The sequence below is a fragment of the Thermoascus crustaceus genome (assembly GCF_041956765.1).
Source record: "Thermoascus crustaceus strain CBS 181.67 unplaced genomic scaffold VTN00scaffold_2, whole genome shotgun sequence".
Classification (NCBI taxonomy): domain Eukaryota; kingdom Fungi; phylum Ascomycota; class Eurotiomycetes; order Eurotiales; family Thermoascaceae; genus Thermoascus; species Thermoascus crustaceus.
This window is the reverse complement of record NW_027192528.1, coordinates 868,606-887,886: the sequence shown is the minus strand read 5'-3', so window position 1 is coordinate 887,886 and position 19,281 is coordinate 868,606. Positions and strand designations below refer to the sequence as shown.

Genomic DNA, 19,281 nt, shown 5'->3' with positions numbered 1-19,281 from the left:
TGCCTCGACTATTTGTTGGACGGGAATGTTGGTATGTGATATGTGTGTGTGCCCCGCTGCGCCTGACTGGTAACAATACTTGATTCATCAACAATTAATAAATTAAAAGAGAGGTGGAACAAAGGACGGATGGTTTGTTGCATGGTTATACGGTGTAGCTCGTGGTTTTGATCAAATCAAGTATTTGAGAATTTGAGAAAACGAGGATCTCCGCACCTCACAGGCCTCAGCTCAGCTATCTCCCTTCCCACCGCCACTGTCAATGTGACAGATTCTGCCACCCCGGGCGCGCATTCTTTTTGTTAGACGAGTCAGACAAGCACAAACAATACAGGATCTCCACCCCCACTCCCCGGCTTCCCCGTTCTGCGGCCCAGCCTGTCGGGTTCCTGTGGCTTGCAAGGGGGTGGCGCCTGGCGGCCTTGGGGGCTGTGTGTGGCTTTAAAGGATCGGCGTTCAAACTATTTATTGTTTATTCCTGGATGTCGATCTATTAAGTCCCAGTGGCAGTCAACTGCTCTTGTTGTTATGCACACGCGCCACGGACCAATCCGCCCCGGAATCGCCCTCCCGGGGCGCTTCTTCACGACGGCTTCGTTGATGTGCCGAGGCTTGAGTGATGGTTATTGTCATTGACCAGGACTCCGATACGGAGACTGCCGGTCACGTTGGAGTTTGCTGTATGGCATAGCTGGAGTCTGGAGTAGAGAGGGCCTGAATGGTGATGAGCCTCTCTTCCTCCTTTCTAATAGATACCTAGGTACAGACCTATGGTCCTATTATTTTGTTCCGTCTAGGCAGCGCTTTTCGCGCGTCACATATATCCCACAGTGTCTTGCTGCTATTGGATTCTAATGGCTATGTCTGCCTGGCGGTGCTGTACAGTAGCATCTTCGGGGCCGACGTGGTGGGCATCTTGTGATCTTTGCCCCTTTTTCACCCGGATGCTGTCTGTCGGTCATTCTGTTGTCGTCTCTCGTTGGTGATGAGCATGACAGATGATGTCTCATTGTGATTATTGCTTACGCAGCACTGCTTACTACGCAATACTACATAGTTAACATACGTTAACGGCTTTTGGGCTCTATAGGCCCTCCTTGTTTTCAAGCCAGTATGGGTGTCACCCAGTCTGTTACTCCGGATTGCTGCTGCTGATGTGGGAAAGGGGGGGGGCGGTTCCCTTAGTGAAACCAAGTATGCGGAGTACTCCGGACTCCGGTAACTCAGATTATTATTGTTGTTGTTGTTGTCATCGTCAAAGGAATGCCTAACTTCCAGAAATCAGGCAGAATCGGCATCAAGATGCAAGATCTTGCTTGAGATGGAGCCCACCGACGTAGGTAACTCTACAGATTGGCTTATCTGCGGTATCTATCGGGATGTGCCCCGTGCCTTGGTTATCTGGCATAAATCTTGGAAATCTTTGCTGCTTGACTGCATGCGCCAGCCACACACTCTGCATATTATTCTGGCATCTGCAACTTGAAACCTGAAACACTGTCTTCTTGTTGACTTCCTGCTCTGATGTACTGTACATGTACATTTACACTTACACTCCTTGCAGAATTAAGACCTCTCGTGTGTGTCTGTGTGCAGACCTGGATTGCCACAGCATCGTCCGCATCAAGCACATATGACTCACTCAACTCGGATATCCTGTTGTTTGTGTGAGAGCCGCGTTGCATTGCCGTAAATACTCGTATTCTCTACGTCCGTAAGGGGACGTTGCAACGAGACTATTCAGACTGCCACAACCACCGCCTGATCCAAGCTCCAGTTTCTTCTTCTCGGCCGAAATTACGTGCTAACTACTGGGGTCTGGATGTTCGATGATGGCGTCATCGCAGATTGTTTGTATGTGGATCGGTATCATATCGACTATTCATCGAGGCAAATTTACGGAATCGACTTCGCACGCTTGGACGTGCAATAATAATGATCACTCGACATCCAATTTGCCCTGTGGTTCTATGTATGGAGAGAGAGAGTTCACTTGCACGGGTTGTCGTCTTGGTCTTCCTGAGCACCAACCAAAGTACTCTGTAACCCCTGAAGTTTGAACCGAGGCCGAAGCCCTATCACTTAGGTACCTGGGTACCCATCACACACACACACACACACACACAACACACACCGCATCGCAACTCGTTGCACCCCGTCCGATCTTCAGCATTATTATTGTCCTTGAAGGAAAGGATCCAGTCACTATCAGTCCATTGTATCGGAGCGGCAATGATGCTCGCTCCATAGGTCGTTGCCGAAAAAGAAAAGTGTTCCCGATGGATGACGGATGCCCTCCCGCCCTCCGCGGGGCTGAAGAAGAATTGGGGGCCGGGAGCGGAAGCTGCCCGAGCTACCTACCTAACCCACTGGTTCGTATGGATGGTACGGTAAGATTTGTTCCAGTATTACGTGAAACGGGGTAGGTTACAGTCTATATTGGGTAGTAGGTGGGTGCTTACCCTGCACGGGGTAAATTGCGCCATCTATCCATCCTGATGATTAAGGCCGGACGTCTCTTCGGGCGCGATGAGTGAGATTTTCAGGTAGGGTACCCATCCAGAGGTCAGGAGGTATGAGGTGGTATGTAGTAGCTACGATGTTCTTCCGTCGGTCTGCGGAAATCTCGAACATTGAAAGAGTCGCCGACCTTCACACAGGCTAGATAGGGGGGGAATTCCCGATATCTTCCCGCGAGGTTGCCCCCTCCTAGGTAGGTAGGAGTTGGGTAGTAGTGATCTTGTCTCTCCCGCCAGAATAAATATTATGCCGCTTGAGCCTTGTTCCCCGGTCCTCATGCGGAGAAAGAAGCCCCGTCCGCTATTTGTTCGGTTGAGGTCCTCCGTACACGTAGATTAGATAGCCTTCTCCAACGCGGAGAGAATGATGCCACGATAATCTCCCTCAATGGAGAGGAGGTAGAAATCATCCACAATAATAATCCAGATATTGTACAATTATGTACCGCATACATAAGCTGCATAAGAACCCGCATGCGGAGAGCCTCCTGCCGGGATATTCTCTTGCTCGCCGACCAGAGAGACAGGTTCGTCGGAGACCGTTCCGCATCTTCTCCGCATGTCAGGTGCGGGGAAAGGTCCTGCCCCCCCGGATAGGCCACCCACCGCCATCCGCCTAACATAGCACTCCAGCCGTGTTATCCCGACATGGAACGGCAATCTCCGGATCTCCTCAGCAGGTGGATGGACGGGTCGAGACAGGATATGGTACGGAGTACACAACACCGACGACAAGAACGGTCGTCGGTGAGGAATTATCGGCGCGGAGTGTCATCTGGACCTCTCCTCTCCTCCGTTTCGTTCTCGTCCGAGAACAGATATGGTGTGGATGGTTTGAGTTGTACAGCGGAGTGGATGATATCAACGGTCATCTGTTGGTTGGTCTGGCTGGCTGAGGAGATGCGGAGGCGATCATCTGGACAGCTCCCAGCTTGTTGGGGATGGGTGAGTTGTTGGTTTCTACTGAGGAGGAGGAGTTTGGGAGCAGAGTTGAAATCATAGTGATGATAATAGCAATTACTGTTGTTGTCTGAGGAGAAAGCTTCTGCGGGGTTCACTTGTAGTTTCTATGCTGCCCCAATTCCGTCCTCAACCCCGACTCCTCCGAATAATAGATCTATCTGGCGGGGGAGGGGCGGGGGAAGGAGAGCAAGTACAATAGAATCAACAACACCAGAATAATAACCGCTGTATGTCTCGATAGACAACAGCATCATCATCATCATCGGTCTTTTCATGTGAATTGTACAGTACGTATCTCCGCATCTCATCGTAACATCGGAGCTGCATTGAGCCTCCAGGGTCTATCCCTGCGACAGCGAAATTCTAGAACTTCGAACCTCCTCCCCCCCTCTCAGCCCTAAGTGCAACCTTCCAAAATTATCTATCTTGGAGATGGTGGGGGGAACGCCAAACACGCGATGATTTACCTTGCAGCTACTATAAATATCATGCTGCATAGATGTGGCATGCCTGACAGACAGGAAGGACCGTGGCTGAAACGTCTCCTAGATGCGGTAGTTAGATACATAAATGCCTCAGCCTATGTAGAAATGGTACTTTATTAATTAATTCCTGCATTTCAGCCCCATCGTAGATATTTCCTGTCTAGGAAAGAAAGAGAGAAACTGAAACTGAAACGTTGCGGCTGACCGTTGGAGTAGTACAAGATACTATGAAAAGGGTGTAGTGGAAATAGCAAAAATACCTCAGCGGTGTATGTCTCTATTGCGACGGCCACTTCGATAGTACATACAGGATAGACAGGAAGAGAAGTCCCTGCCTATAGGTATCTATTAGGATATTTAGAACCGGAGTGCATAGAGACAAGAGAAGAAGAAGAAAAACATCGAAACGTTCAAAGAAGCCTTCCCAGGATCGTCCGGCATTGCTAGTTGACTAGCTAGTTAGCTGCGCATGTGGAGGGGCGGGGGGCTATTTTTAGGTCAATATGTATGTAGGTAGCTTGTACACGTGCAGGTAGATAGGTCTCTTTCTTCCCCGGGCTTTTTTTTTCTTCTGTTTGACTTGCTGATTTGCTGGAATCGGTGGTGCGGAAGAAAAACAAGAAACATTAAAGAGATGTAAGACTTGGGCTTATTGGACTGTTTATCTGTTTCCTGCGAGAAGAAACTGGGGACCAGGTAACTTCTTGTTTAGTGAAGTTTATCTGTGTATCCCGCGGGTGTTGCAGGTCTACTGTGCATACAATACACAGTAACTTCCCCTGACGATGAGTGTGTCGTATATATTCATTCTCTCCGCGCAGCCAATGGAGTATTAGTTCTCCATTCTCCATAAAAAAAAAGACTATCTCTATGTCTTAAGCAAGAACTGTACATTGGCATTATCCTGCCAAACAGGAAGACAAATTATTACTCTGTATCGGCATATATTGTATGCTTCGCTTGGACACTAGGTATGAGACATGTGGTACGTGTCGCTTGATTGATAACTTTGGAAAAATGTGGATTTACAGCTTCCCTCTTTTCTCGTGATAATGGGATTTCCAGTCTTTATAATATTCTGCAAGACTCTTTCTTCTAGTACCATGGATACTGCATCCACATGCCTTCTTCGGATCCAGGGAACGAAGGAGAATCAGGAAAGGAAAATATCCTTTTCTTTCACTCTGATACTCTTAAGATATTCTCTGCGCTCTATCTAAAAGTGATGATATATATATATATATGTGTGTGTGTGTGTGTGACTGTAAGGTAACCGATCTAATTTATTGTACTATTGATAAAGCACGTTCGGACTAAATTCAAACCAGAAATTTGAAATTTATAGTATTTGACGTCCGCATCGCCCCAGGATGCGGACGTCAGTACCCGCAATCCGATCAATCGCGATCTCACTCCCGGCCCACGGCTTTTTTGTCGCAATGGAGGCGATCACCTTTGACCTCTTCAGAGGGGACGTCTTTCATCGTAGAAAATGAGACGCAAACGTCAATGATTCGGGCAAGAAAACACATACAGTCCATATATATATATATATACATATATATACTACCTATGCTAACTCCACGTCCCATTCCCCGGCCCAAAATACCCCACCTCCGGCATCCCCTTCCACGGCAATCCCTGCCCGTCCGCCGTATTCAGGTAGACATTATTCCCCCACCAGTCCGGAAAGACGGCGCCCGGGTAGGTGATGCAGAGGAAGATGAAGAGCCCCGAGAGGGCGAGGCCCGTGTCGAGCGCGGCGGCCAGGACGTAGTTGTATTTGGTCCACCAGGCGAAGAAGCGGCGTTTGATGTAGTGGTTGAAGGTGAAGTTTATGATGGCCCAGGATGAGTAGTTTATTCCGGTTGCTGTACATACCTTTCTTAATTGGTGTTCTTGATGTACAGAGTACGAAGGTGGGAGGGTTAGGGGATTACACACCTGGAGGGACGTTATACGTTCCCACGAAGATGAGAGGCCAGTTGACCAGTTTCCAGAATGAGTATCGAGTGTATCTATATAGCACCCATGTGATGATTGGAGCGATGGCACCGATCCAGAAGAAGTGCAGCAGTGACGAGTAGATCTTCCCCACGGAGTAGAGACGACGGGGACCGACGAGGCCCCAGATGACCGAGGCTGAGAAGACCGTTCGTCCATTGGGACAGGAGAACCCGTTCGGCTGGTTCGAGTCACACACGTCAGCGACGTTGCCCAGCATCCATATCGTGACGCCCGCCTGTGTCAAAGCCCCCAGGATCGTGGCAAGGCCCTGAGCGAAGAACAACGTCCTGGGCGGGACCTTCAGATAATGTCCCAGCTTCATGTCCATGGCGAAGTAGACGCCCTGCCCCACGACGTCCGTGGAGAGGGTCTTGAAGACCATGTTCGCGAGCGGTCTCCCCTCGAACATGTACCCGCCGATGAACTCGCTCAGGACGTTGAGCTGGTTCGCGTCCACGTTGGTGATGCCCTCGACGATCCCACAGGGGATCATGTACACGGCGGGGATGGCCAGGGCCAGGAACACGCCGTACACGGGTAACTTGGTCTCGTAGACCTCGACCATGGCGATCGCGATGGCGGTGATGGCGACGATGACCCCCGCGTACCAGTACCAGGGGGTCCGCGGGTACCGTCTCATGAGACGGGCGTGGATGTCTAGTTTGTTGTGGCCCCTCAGGGCGTTCCAGATTTCCTTTGCGTGCCAGCAGCAGATGTGGGTTAGGACGGAGGTGATGGATGCGAAGGAGAGGCCGTAGACGAAGGCGAATGTGGCTGGGAGGTATGGTGGGGAGTAGTTTCTGTACTCTTGGATGTTGAGCGACTTGGTTGCGGTGTCTACCACTTTGGTGATGTTGTACACGGAGCCGGTGCGGTCGTAGACGTCGGCCGTCATGAGTGGGAGGTAGGCTGTGAACCAGGTATTGGAGTAGTAGATGCCTGGGATGACGATCCAGAAGAATATGACGAAGCCCACGAAGACGTTGATGGCGGCCCAGGATGGAGATAGGAGAGGATTGGTATTGTACGCAATCTGACTCCAGTCGAAGGTAATAGGGCTCAGACCCAGTCCCGTCTGCATACCAAAAAGGTGGTTCACGACCAGATTCTTCGGTGCTATCCAGCAGATCCAAGTGAAGTAACTCAACGCCGTGAACATCAGCCCGGGAAGGAAATACCACACGAACGCGCCGACCATCACGTAGAAGAAGAACCGCTGCCGAGAGATCCTCCACCCATTCGCGACCGCATTCGCGCGGGAGTGCAACGTCTCCAGCAGCGCGCAATTCGACAGGACAGCGGGCCAGATGATGCTGCCGGGCTCGACCAGCCAGGGGGAAGCCAACCCGGCCACGCCAAACCCCAGGAGCTGCGCGCAGAGGACGACGAGGACCGAAAAGCCCGCCTGAAGCCCAAAGTTGTAGAATTCGGACGAGGAGGCCTGGATGATGCTCGTCGCGTCCGCGCTGCCGTAGCCGAAGGAGACGTTGCTCATCACGACGATCACGGCGTGCTCTTTGATGTTGAAGTGGTTGTCGGGGTTGATGCACCAGCTTCCCAGGGGTCCCAAATTGAGCGTCCATGTCGGGATCGTTTTGGCAAGGAAGACGCCGCAGGGGTAGGCCAGCAGCTCTGCGACCAAGGACACGATATGTACGGAAGGGTACCGCAGGGAGAAGAACTGGTTGATGCCGGAACCGAGGATGGTGAAGATGACGCCTAAGATCCACATGCGGAGGGTGTTGACGGGCATGCCAGGGTCGTCGACTTCCGGGACGACAGCGCGGACTGCTCGACGTTAGTCGACTGGGCGTATAGACAGGAATAGAGAGGAGTTGCTCACCTTCAGGATACGGCGACCGATCCGACTCGGGACCAATCTCACCCTCCGCCTTCAAGACATTGTTCAGATCAATCTCCAGCTCATCCAGACGGCCCTGCTCGATCTCCGTGTCCCTCGGGACCGTAGTGGTGGGCTCAGCCTTGTCCAATTTCTGCTCCATTGAAGCCATGACTGACGATGAGGAAGATCAGGCCATGGCACCCAGAGAAAGGTGAATCAGGATCGAGATCGACTTTTCTGAACATCAAGCAGAGGGCATAAAAGCCGGAAAACAGAAGAGTCGGCATCTTCCGCTTCGCGATGTGACATCTAGACCTGCATTGCATGGCTTATCTATCTTGCCAGGGGTTCGTTATCAATGAACCAAGGGCGCGGGGGGCAGATAAGCTAGTGCGTATGCTGCGCCGGTCAAGGCTGTTTCCAACTGCCCTTCCTGGGAACGGTGGTCTGGTGACTGGATAGAGATCCATTAGATCGATCCTTAGCTGGAGTCTGGGGTGAAGTTGGTTGTCTCGACCGTCGGGCGTGCGATGGCGGGGAACGAGTGGACGTCAAAACCAAAAGATAGGTGCCGGCTTGCCGAGGAGTGAACAACAAGCTTTGCCACAGGATAGCTTCAGTGTTGCGTTTCTTTTCCATCCACAGTCATATCAAATGCCACCGTTTTATATCAAGAAATATTGTCTTCATTCGTCTCTCCTTTCACCGTTCCCGCGTCCGTATAGATGTATATAGTTCGAGATACGGCCCGGTCAGATCCAGTCTACCATGGCTGGACTCTGGAGTAGGACAGGAACACTGTGGGGAAAAAAAAGATACGACCTGCGTGGGGCAGCCATGCAGCGATAAATCGATGAGAGACGATAAGAGAAGATAACCAAGTGCCAATACCAGACGCAGTATATATCCCTGTTAGCAGTGAAACAGTGGCAGAAAGACGCAACTTAATCTTACATGAATGCTTCTAGAACGACAGGCTATTGCTACTCCCTTAACATACTAAAGATAGACCCGAAAGATAAGAGAACAAGCTGGCATGATGAATTTGCCTTACCCTTTGGCAGTTGATATCAGACTTTGCCTCCAGGGATAATAGTGGCTTGCTTGGAAGATCCAGAAATATCAGTCGCAATATTCGCAGACTGTTTTAAAATGCTCTAAGTTCAGAGGGAGCTGCTATCTGTTAGTGACATTTCCGGTATCTAGACATACAAAAAGGTGTCTAATCCTAGGCTTTAACGATTTAAGGTTACGCCGCATGAGCAATATAGAGATGCCACAAGAACTATTGTTTGGTTTTACTGCAACTTATTAGATCAATGCTTACCTGATATGTGGTTATAGCAGTAAAGGCAGGTCATTATCTGCAGCACGAAGCCATGTAATGTCGCAGCTGTAAGGAGCTCTTCCATCGGAGTCCCTTGCTTACAGCATAAGCTCCATCTCCCTGGCGTTCTTCTCTCCGTGGGTGATTGTCCTGATATTAACCCCCAGTGGCCAGTTTTATTATCCCCATGTCCCACGCCTTCGTCTGTACATACATGCCAAAATCTCTTTGATCCGCTCAACTCCAAACCTTCCCCAGCCATCGCCAGCGTTGGTACAGTACACAAATGGTCCCTGCATCATTCATGGCCAGCCATGCCTCGTCACTGGGTTTGTAACCATGCTCGATCGTATTGACACCCGCCTCCACACAAAACCCAACTCAGAAAAAGATCGACAAATAATAATAATAATTTATTTAATAATAATAAATCAGAGCAGAAAAGAAAGGACAAAAAAACATACAACAGCAGGGATTCGCTGGTGGTCACCCACCCAACTACTAACCTGCCGGCGTGTGGCTTGAGTACGGCTGAGCGGACGGGAAGCCCTATTTTCCACACCCTGTGGTCGTATGTGCTAGAAAATAAGGGCTAAGCAAATGAAAAAGTTGGGTATGAAATGAGTGTGTGTGCTTCGTGTCCAGTGAGCGCGGCCTTCGCCTCGGAGATGATGGCGTCCATCTCTTCCTGCGTAGGAGGATCAGGAGCACGCTGGGATTCAACGTCTCCAACGTCGTCTGGCGTGAACTGGATCGGGAGAGCCCCTGACCACTCCAGGCAATACGGGAAGCGCAGCTGTCTCTTTCGACGGTCTGCACAGAACTTAACGATGTGGGCTCTGGCACCGATGTGTCTCTTCACAGCGGCCCTGACACCGTCCACGCCGTCAGCGACGCCAGAAATTTGCGGGACAAATGGTGCCCCCCAAGGCGGTTCTCGCGTCTGATAGCGTCAGGTACATATCAAACTAAGAAACGAAGAAACTACAATCTAAGTAAATTTTCTATGGTAATGGCAATTGACTTAGGTCTGATGTTAGATTAAGTGCGAATAATAATTTCTACAGCATTCATCGAAACCATTAAGCGTGCATGGAAGAAAAGGTATCTGAGCAAGCAATAACCCGATTGCATAATTCTGATCCTGACGAAACTGCTGGAATTGTTCCTGCTGGCTCCAAATCATTCGCATTGAGCCTCCGATTCGTCAATTTAATACATACGTTCTCACTCTGGCCGTCCTATCCCATCAACAAACGCAAAATAACCCACGACATAAAACCGATTACAAAAACAAGCGCAAATGAAGAGGTCAGAGGAAAGAGACGATTCAAACCGACGAGTAAGCCAATCTCGGTAGCAAGTCTCCGAAAAAAATGTAGGCGTCCACGGAAGTTGTACGGGTCGAAAAGTGGCTTTAAAAATACGACGAAAGCCGGTGGAGATTAGGAGCGTTCAAATTGGTCATCCGCCACTCTTGTAGCAGAGCTGAACAATCAGATAGGTGAAACAGTTTACTGCACTCTGTTAGCGGCGAATACTTCCCGCTTCACACAGAACGACTTACAGAAATCTCAGCCATGCCAAGATCCTCCCCATTGGTAGCCGCCTGCTGAGTGCCACCATTCACGGGAGCGGTGTTCTCAGTGTTCTGAGCGTTTTCACCACCAAAGTAGTCCACCATCTCCGCATCAAGCTCCTCGACGGTCTTGGGCTTAGGACGGTTAGCGTTGCGGCCCCGACGAGGACGGCCACGGCCACGGCGAGCACCTGCGGCGCCGGCCTTTGTGGCAGTTGCGGGCTTCGGTTGAGCCTTTGCTTGTCTGCGGATATTAGTCTCCGGTCCAAGAAGAACAGGCGCAGAGGGAACTTACGCTACGCGCTCAGTGAGCGGCTTCGGGGCAGGAACCTCAGGTGCCTGGGTTGCATCGAGAACAACTTCGATCTGCAGCGTTGTTAGAGAAAAGCAGTCCCGGAAGGAATCAATTCGGATCCATACCTTCATCGGTCGTCCGTCGACAAGCAGTCCGTTCAGTTCCTTGGCAGCCTTGGCAGCTGTTTCGGGCTTGCTGAAAACGATGGAGGCAATGCCTCTGCTAGTGCCATTCTGATTGTAGGTCAACATGACCCGCTTGACTGGGCCGGCTGACTTGCTAAAATACTCCTATAGAGTCACGAGATTCAATCAGTATTTCCGTCAAGAAACGTTGATGTCAATCGAATTGGACCCGCGATGACAAAAGGGGGCGAGAGGCGCGCGCGTAGGAACAGTCCCCCACTCAAAAAGACAAGAGCATCAGCGAGCACACAGTGAGCAGTAGTAGTCAGCAGAGCACTTCCAAGAGCAAGCATGGAGTCCAAGGTCCAGGGCAAGGGGAGCCAATCGTAGCCATACTCTCCGTTCACGTCCGTAGCAAGTTCCCTCGGTTGTCGACTAACGTGTACGCCTCAAGTTCCGGTCGAGTATCCTCCGCTCGCGACGCCCTCTCCATCCAACATAACATGCATAGACCACAATGGCAAGCCACCAAGAGCAAGAGCCGTATAGATTAAATTCGCAGGATCCGAGAAGTCTCTGTCGATTTTACACGAACAAAACTCCTCAACAAGACCACGAATCCGTCGTCGTCACCACAGGTAGAAAGAAGGGTCGATACGATACCGAATAGGCTCGAAATGGTAATTGAGGCTCAACGGAGACGATCGAAAGGGTCACTGACTGCCCCGATTCGCGACGTGCAACGCTAGAGATGCTATTGTTGGCAGCTGCTTATCTGCTGGCCAGACTGTGCTGTGCTGCTGGATCACTGGTGCGCTCGCTGATGCCCTCGAAACCCAAGATGCGAAATAAGAACGCGTAGCCAAAGCTCAAAAGGGCCAAGGTGGTGTGTTTCAACCACCACTATTGGCACAGTCTGCAGCGCCGCCATACGTCGCTGCAGGCAGCGAGCCAACAATATGGGGTGCGATCGCAAGACTACGGCAGGGCTCAACTTCTCCCGCTTTGCGTCAGGCCGCTGTAAGGGCGAGCTAAAGCGTCACGAAGGAGCCTTCTGCCTGTGCTAGAAAAACCAAACATGCACCACAATGCCGCGAAAAACGACGTGGTCGACTTGGAATGCGAGTGGAAGCCGCGTGCGCCTCGAAGGTCTCACTCAAACAGATGTGGCGACGGAAGCCCAAGGCGAAGGCCTCTCGATCAACATACCTTGATATTGGCCTCATTCACATCTGGTGGCTGCAGAGATGGTTAGCGACTGAGATGTCACGTAAAGACAGCACGAGAGGGTCGCATGGAGGACTTACCAGACCGCTCACCATAATCTTGCTCTCACCAGTTGCCTTCGTTGGCCCAGTTGCAGCACCCTTCCCAGCAGCTTTGGCGGCCTTGGTGGTCTTCTTCACTCCTCCGACCGGTGCGGCAGCGGCGGCAGCCTTGGAAGCAGCGGCGCCGCGACGACGCGTGCCACGACGAGCGCCTTGACGGCGGCTGCTAAGGATCTCATCGAGAGACTGATCCAGCTTGGCAGACATGTTGATTATGCGATTGTTTCGAAGATGAGGAGGTTCCAGAGGCTCGTGTGGATTTTGGAGGGTGATGAAGAAGACTGGAGTGGCTTTGCGTCACCGGGTGTCGCAGCGACCAAGCGGTTGCTTGTTTCGCGAAGTTATCGACTGGCGATAGATGAAAACCGCGGTGGACGAGAGAAAAGTAGATGACGAAGAGATACTATGGATCGGGATGCTTCTTAAGGATGGAAGAAGCGCTGGTGGTGATGGAGAGAAGAGAGGATGATGGGTGGTCCGGCGCGAGTGAAGGAGTGAAGGTGAAGTCGCGGCGGAAGGCGGCAGACCAGCAGAAACACGCTAGGCCCCGTTGGGTCGCCGCCCGACGTGGCAACACCCTTTATATCAACGGCGCGCTTCACACCGCTGGTGGCGCTGGAGAAGATGAAAATAGGGGTCATATTATTGAAAAAGACGGATGTCCTATCAATAGAATGCTACTTATGCACAGCCATAGCATACAGGGCTGCCAAGAGCCTCGCCTACTGGTGATAAACATTGTCCTACAGCATGGGAGACAATAGATTCAGCCGCCTTGTAGATCTCGTTGTGATGTTTTTTTTTTGGGATCCTCTCTATTAATAGTATTACTGACCTTATTCCTTGAACTGCATCCGGTCCCCCAGCACCCTGTCTGCTGAGTTTTCACGGCTACATCATGCAGGGCTCCGCAAACGTCGAACACGCTGCCCGAGCTTGGCATCCCTGAGTCGCAGACGTGCAGGATCCGATCAGGATAGCAATTATACTGTACAACAGAAATGCATCCACATAGACGCCCGAAATACAAAAAGAACTTCATTCTCTACCTGTGTGGCATGGTGATCCTAATATCTCCGTTCCTTTCGCTGAAGAATGCTCGAGTTTGAGGAAAAAAGAAAGTAGATACAGTACTGCGTAAAGAAGAGGATCGATGTGGATCACCCCTTGGGTGACCTATAAAGCATGAGACTTGAGGGAACCTTTGGACACGGAAGATAGTTTTGTTCATCAGCAGAGCATGTGGAAACGCCGTGTCCGAGCACTAGACGGTAGCATGCGATGGAGCTGTCTTTAACAAAAAAAATTCATCATTCGAATGCCCACAGAACCCTAGGAAATCAATGCTCGTCTGTTTATATGGAAATATGCACAGCGGATGAAGTAAGTCGCAGTGATGTCGTAACAAATCCAGCAAGCAGACCCGTATCCAGACCACCAACACCTTTCATAAACAACCGTATAACCCAAATAAAATCATCGCATGCCATGTACTCCGTGGCCGTGTCAATCTGGACAGAATAAGCTTCGAGATCAGCTCTTCAGAGCCTCGAGCCGTCCTCTCATCTGCTCGAGCGCTGCTTCCTGGTCCTCGAACTCTTCCTCCATAGCCGGCTCCTCTTCGACGGGCCTGTCCGCCCTGACCGGTCCAGCTGCGGAGAGTTTCCCGTGCAGAACTTCCTGCAGAACCTTGTCTACTTCCGCATCTGCCTCTTCCTCCTCTTCTTCCAGGAGCTGATCATCCGGGATAGCATCCCCGACCATCTCTTCAATGATGCCGGCCTTGACCAACTCCATCGACAGCTGACGCATGGTTCCCTGCAACTGGGGCAACCGGACCAGTGTGTTCACATCCTTCATGATGCCCGTCGACTTCTTGAGGCTGCCCTGGATCTTGCGCACCGAGAACGCCTCGTTGACCTGCATCTGGACGCTTTGCAGCTGCGCCCGGCTCGTCGTCAGGCGCGCCTTCTGCTTCCGTATCCGCAGAAGCTCCCGCGCGAACATCTTAGTCTCTTGGGTGGCCTGCTTGGCCTGGGAGGGATTCCGTTGGGCGCGGCGCGAGGCCGCCACAATGTACTGTCGAGTCTTGGTGTCGAGGGCTTTCAGCTGAGCAATATCGCGATCCAGCTGGCGGGTGTTTTGGCGGATGAGCTGGTTGCATTTCCTCATCTGCGAGATCGGAAGACGGTCAGAACCTGCACAGCAGACGGGGATGCGTGTACATCAGGGAGATGAGATGTCTACCTGCGCCTGTGGATCAGGGCCAAAAAAGACGGCCTTGAGAGACTCCATGGTTGCGGTGCAGCTCGGGCTGTCCTGGCTCGACGCTGCTAGGGTGGTGAGCAAAGCGTATGTCGACTGTGATAAGGGCTCTCCAAGACGTCCGGAGACCCGCTAAGCGCTGTCACAGAAGCCTAGAGGCGGAACCCGGGGTACATCGTAGTTGGGACAGGCGGGGCAGAGGCCCAGGCTCGGGGGGAGGACACGAGCTGCGGAGAGATGCAGGGAAACTTGACTGAGTCGATCTCGAAGATGGCAGACGCGGTATCCTCTGGTTCTTTCAGTCGTCTCGACCGTCATCGGCGATGGCGGAGCAGCTACGCTGCCTCAGGCGCCCAGGCCGCAGCCAGGCAAACAGGCCAAACAGAGGCCTGAGCTTTCCAGTACTTTCTAGCACCTCTCACTTTACCTCGACGGGCTTCAGGTCTAGAGTCTTGCTGCACTAACTTATCAGACTTCTTCCCCAGACCTTCTCTCCCATCTCCAGGCTCTGTTGTTTTCCTGTATTGCGTGTCTCTTCCACTCGAATCTCTCAACATGGCCGACACTCTGACCCCAGAAGGTATGTTTAGAGCCGCAGCTCAGTACTGCTCGAACCCCACACTGGCCTGAGCGTTACGGCATGGGCTCCACGGTGTCGAAACTGCTTCCAACCCCTTCGTCAAATTGATTTCCGTTGATCTCTCGCGATGACATAGATGCTCTTTATTCAGAGCTTGCTAACATGTATTTCCTTCAGTGACGTGGGCGCAGCGCTCCTCCAGCACTGACGCCGCTCGTAACTACCTCTACGTCAACATCAACGTCTCGGATGTTCCCAAGGACCAAGCCGACCTCAACATCACCCCATCCAATGTCTCGTTTACAGGAACTACTCTGAAGGGCCAAAAATACCATGTCTCGCTTGACCTGTACGCCGAGATCGATCCCGAGAACAGCAAGGTGAACCACAACGCGCGCGGCGTCGAGCTCGTCCTGCGCAAGAAGGAGCTCAAGGAGGAGTACTGGCCGCGCCTTCTGAAGGATACCAAGAGGTTGCACTTCTTGAGGACCGACTTTGACAAGGTATGCGCTGCTGGAAACCCAAACCGAGACCTGGTGTGGATGCTAATGAACGCAGTGGGTCGACGAGGACGAGCAAGACGAGGTCGAGGATGATTACATGAACAACTTTGGTGGCTTTGGTGATGAGGGTGGCCTCGGCAATATTGACTTCTCCAAGCTCGGCGGTGGCGAAGGCGCTGACCTGGGCGCTGGTGCTGAGGAAGACACGTCGGTACGTAATTGATTTCCTTCGGTCGAGTCGGCTTGTCCAACTAACTTTGTCCAGGATGAGGACATGCCCGAGCTTGAGGGTGATGTACCCGAAAAGAAGGAGGGGGAAGAGGGTGCTGGTGATAAGAGCTCCAAGCCTAAGATCGAGGAGGTCTCTTAAATCACGAAATCATTCCTTGAAATCCGTCAATGAATGGTGCAAACGTACGTTTTATATTACGAGGCGATCAGGTCAACGACCCATTCGGCCAAGTCTTTTACCTGGGAGGAGGACCAACGGAGTAGGAGAGACAAGGGTTCTGGTTTAGCTTTGGGAAATAATAGGCGCTTTTTGCGCTGGTAGACCGTGATGGCTCGAATTTCCCTTGATGTCTTTACGTAATCTTTTTTCAAAGTTAAGGAAAGGTGAAAAGTGTTTGTTATCCATTGCTGTCAGCGTAGGAATTCATCATTGTCAAGCTCCTTCCGCTTCCAATCAGTCTATTCGACTTTCTGTAGGTTCAGCTGCCGTTTGGAGTAGGCTAATTATTCCGTTGTCTCAACAATCAAAAGTCTGTAACTGGAGAAATCTAGACTCTATCAACATGAGCAACTTTTGAGCGGCTCGTCTCTATATCTAACCGACTGATTCAGATGCTCTGTTCTGCTGGAGCCAGTTATAAACCCCCTTCCATGCTCTTGCTTTAACAACGCACTGTTCATCTCGATGCACACATCACTTCTGGCAATTCGTGCACCTGGGTGATCTGATGTGCGATTTTTTTTTTCTTTTCGAGGATGGCGTGATTTCTGAGCGGACTCGATGAGCCCGCCCCTCCGAAGGATTAGATCAAGCCCTACCTTTCAACGCCCTCATTTTCTGATTATGTCTGATGATCGAAATGATCAAGAATTTTAAGGTAGAGAGATCCTCTCCACTCCACTCCACGGAATCAAGCTCCAAAAAAAAGACCAAAGGCATTGCAAAAACATACAACAGCAGGGATTCGCTGGTGGTCACCCACCCAACTACTAACCTGCCGGCGTGTGGCTTGAGTACGGCTGAGCGGACGGGAAGCCCTATTTTCCACACCCTGTGGTCGTATGTACCAGAATAGCGTGAATCAACAAGTGAAAAGGAAAAGGGAATGGAAGATGTGTGTCTGTCTTGGTTTACCTTGTATCCCATCTATGCTCCGTCTCGTTCCAGAGAATGAATGTGGGTCCGGAAAACGTACCTACAAGTGACGAGGTAAGACCGGAGCAGGGTAAATATCAAGACAAGGACACCGAAATGTGGCCGTAAAACGGACAAGGAGAATAACAATCTTTCCAAGGGACTTCAACAGACGGGATTCTCTAAAGATCATCCGTCCATAGAGCCAGCTACAGGGCAGGCGATGCCGCTTTATGCTCACATGACATTTTTGACCCTTGGGTGGGAGTGAGCCTCCAGAGTCATAGTGAACTAACTTATCCAGTGGCAGGGTCTCCTGTTATAGCTGATATCTGTATCAGATCGATGCTTTTTTGTTTCATGATTTTGCGCCGTGGTAAATTCGAAAAAGTCTATTTCCGTAATAAATGGTGTTCGTTTCCTCATCTATCAGTTCAGCGTCATAGATCTATACAGATTACCCAAGTAGGTAGGTAGGTAGACACCTACTCAAGTAGCGACCTCTAAACCAACTCTCCATCTTTAGACAGAATACTATGTCAGCAATAGATCCATACTTCGGTCTCCGTACGGCTCCCTTCCCACCCTCCGAGCCCGTCCTCGGAGGAAGAACCGGATCATCGCATGTGGCAGACGCTCTCGACTATGACGCAAGGAACAGCGTGCTACGCGGGCTCCCGCCCAGGACAGACGAATACCCATTCCAATCCACAGAGCAGATGGAACGGCTGATCAGCCGGGAAACGGAACTCTTCAGACAAGACAAAACCGGGACGAGGAGCCAGTTCGTCATCTTCTCTCACGTCCCGGACGAGGTCGTCTCCCCGGAGATACCTCCGCGTACAAATCAGGAAGAAGACGAGGAGACCATCGACCCGACCAGCCACCGACTCACAAAACGGCCATCCCGGATCTGCTGCGACAGGTATCTCGGGATGCTCCTCTTCAAGCTGGTCACTCCGGCCCACGAACAGGCTGCGCGCGGGTTTCATGGCCTCTTCGCGATCAAACTCGCCCAGATGAACGTCGCGAATCAATTGACTGTGCAGAACCACCACGCCTCACCACCCTCAGACACCGCGGTCCAAGGAGATCGAGAATCCTCCTTCCGCAAAAAACGCCCCGACGTCTCCTACCAACCCGTCACCCTCCCCCCAGGCCGCTCCCCCAACTGGCCCACCCTCATTATCGAAGTCGGCTACTCCACCTCCCAGCGCAAGTTGGTCGCGGACATGAAATACTGGCTCGCCCACCCTTCGCGCGTCCAACTCGCCATCGCCATCTACATCAAGAAGCACATGCGGGAAGTCATCATCCAGCGGTGGGAGCGCGTACCGCGGCCAACCTTAGCGGAGCCGGACCGGACGGCGCCCGCGATCGTGCAGCAGACGACGATCGCGAAGGGGACGAGGCAGACGAATGTCAAGGTGAGCAATGCGCCGCTGGTGGTGCCATTCCGGAAGGTGTTTCTGCGCAACGAGGCGAGGGTCGGGGAGGAGGATTTTGTGTTTACGGGGGATGAGTTGGCGAATGTGGTAGAGACGGTGTGGATTGAGCAGGATTTGGAGTCGTGAAGGTATCTATCTACTTTACTTGCTTCCCCCCCAAGAGAAACAGGGTCACTACTTCCTACAATGAAAAGATAATTAATATAGTCCTAAATGCTGAAAGGACTTACTTGTTGATGGATATTGTATGTACCCACACTATGATGGAGATGATAATATTGGGAAGAAAAGAGATGAAGGACAAACACCAGTGAATTCTAGCTATTGTATGTATATTCCTAATCTACATCTACCTATCTGTCTATCCATATTTATATTTTAAGAAAGTGGATCCTATTCTATTAATATGGGCGTGGTTGAGGGGAGGGTATAAAGGAGGGAAGGTCATCAGACGTATCTGTCCAAGCTATCCCCCAGTTCCTGACCCTGTCCCTTCTCTGATTATGAAGGAAAAGAGAAAGAAAAAGAAAGAGACAAGGTGATGGGTAAATGGATCATTTGCTGGTCTATATAAATGCTGTTCTTCAGCTTTTCTCAGCTCACTAAAGATGCAGAGTGTTACGGCACAGCCTAGAGACCATGAGCAGG

At 51.3% G+C, this 19,281-nt stretch overlaps 7 protein-coding genes across 7 annotated transcripts; 4 read left to right on the top strand and 3 right to left on the bottom strand.

Annotated features, from left to right (window-relative positions):
• Window positions 1-2,959: 2,959 nt before the first annotated feature.
• On the top strand, window positions 2,960-3,270 carry VTN00DRAFT_3828 (uncharacterized protein; the record flags this gene model as incomplete). Its single annotated transcript, XM_069430188.1, has 2 exons — window positions 2,960-3,085; window positions 3,145-3,270. 2 exons carry the CDS (start codon window positions 2,960-2,962, stop codon window positions 3,268-3,270), a joined length of 252 nt encoding a protein of 83 aa, XP_069289349.1.
• Window positions 3,271-5,542: 2,272 nt separating this feature from the next.
• On the bottom strand, window positions 5,543-7,986 carry VTN00DRAFT_3827 (uncharacterized protein; the record flags this gene model as incomplete). The annotated part of the gene is made up of 3 exons (XM_069430187.1): window positions 5,543-5,838; window positions 5,912-7,762; window positions 7,818-7,986. The coding sequence occupies 3 exons, from the start codon at window positions 7,984-7,986 to the stop codon at window positions 5,543-5,545; spliced, it is 2,316 nt and encodes a 771-aa protein (XP_069289348.1).
• A 2,250-nt stretch (window positions 7,987-10,236) lies between these two features.
• VTN00DRAFT_3826 (uncharacterized protein) lies at window positions 10,237-10,593 on the top strand (the record flags this gene model as incomplete). Its single annotated transcript, XM_069430186.1, has 1 exon — window positions 10,237-10,593. One exon carries the CDS (start codon window positions 10,237-10,239, stop codon window positions 10,591-10,593), a length of 357 nt encoding a protein of 118 aa, XP_069289347.1.
• A 65-nt stretch (window positions 10,594-10,658) lies between these two features.
• On the bottom strand, window positions 10,659-12,678 carry VTN00DRAFT_3825 (uncharacterized protein; the record flags this gene model as incomplete). Its single annotated transcript, XM_069430185.1, has 6 exons — window positions 10,659-10,661; window positions 10,712-10,967; window positions 11,019-11,089; window positions 11,144-11,308; window positions 12,353-12,382; window positions 12,451-12,678. The coding sequence occupies 6 exons, from the start codon at window positions 12,676-12,678 to the stop codon at window positions 10,659-10,661; spliced, it is 753 nt and encodes a 250-aa protein (XP_069289346.1).
• Window positions 12,679-14,004: 1,326 nt separating this feature from the next.
• On the bottom strand, window positions 14,005-14,766 carry VTN00DRAFT_3824 (uncharacterized protein; the record flags this gene model as incomplete). The annotated part of the gene is made up of 2 exons (XM_069430184.1): window positions 14,005-14,643; window positions 14,719-14,766. 2 exons carry the CDS (start codon window positions 14,764-14,766, stop codon window positions 14,005-14,007), a joined length of 687 nt encoding a protein of 228 aa, XP_069289345.1.
• A 525-nt stretch (window positions 14,767-15,291) lies between these two features.
• Window positions 15,292-16,189, top strand: VTN00DRAFT_3823 (uncharacterized protein; the record flags this gene model as incomplete). Its single annotated transcript, XM_069430183.1, has 4 exons — window positions 15,292-15,316; window positions 15,494-15,819; window positions 15,875-16,030; window positions 16,085-16,189. 4 exons carry the CDS (start codon window positions 15,292-15,294, stop codon window positions 16,187-16,189), a joined length of 612 nt encoding a protein of 203 aa, XP_069289344.1.
• A 1,532-nt stretch (window positions 16,190-17,721) lies between these two features.
• On the top strand, window positions 17,722-18,759 carry VTN00DRAFT_3822 (uncharacterized protein; the record flags this gene model as incomplete). Its single annotated transcript, XM_069430182.1, has 1 exon — window positions 17,722-18,759. The coding sequence occupies one exon, from the start codon at window positions 17,722-17,724 to the stop codon at window positions 18,757-18,759; it is 1,038 nt and encodes a 345-aa protein (XP_069289343.1).
• Window positions 18,760-19,281: the final 522 nt, after the last annotated feature.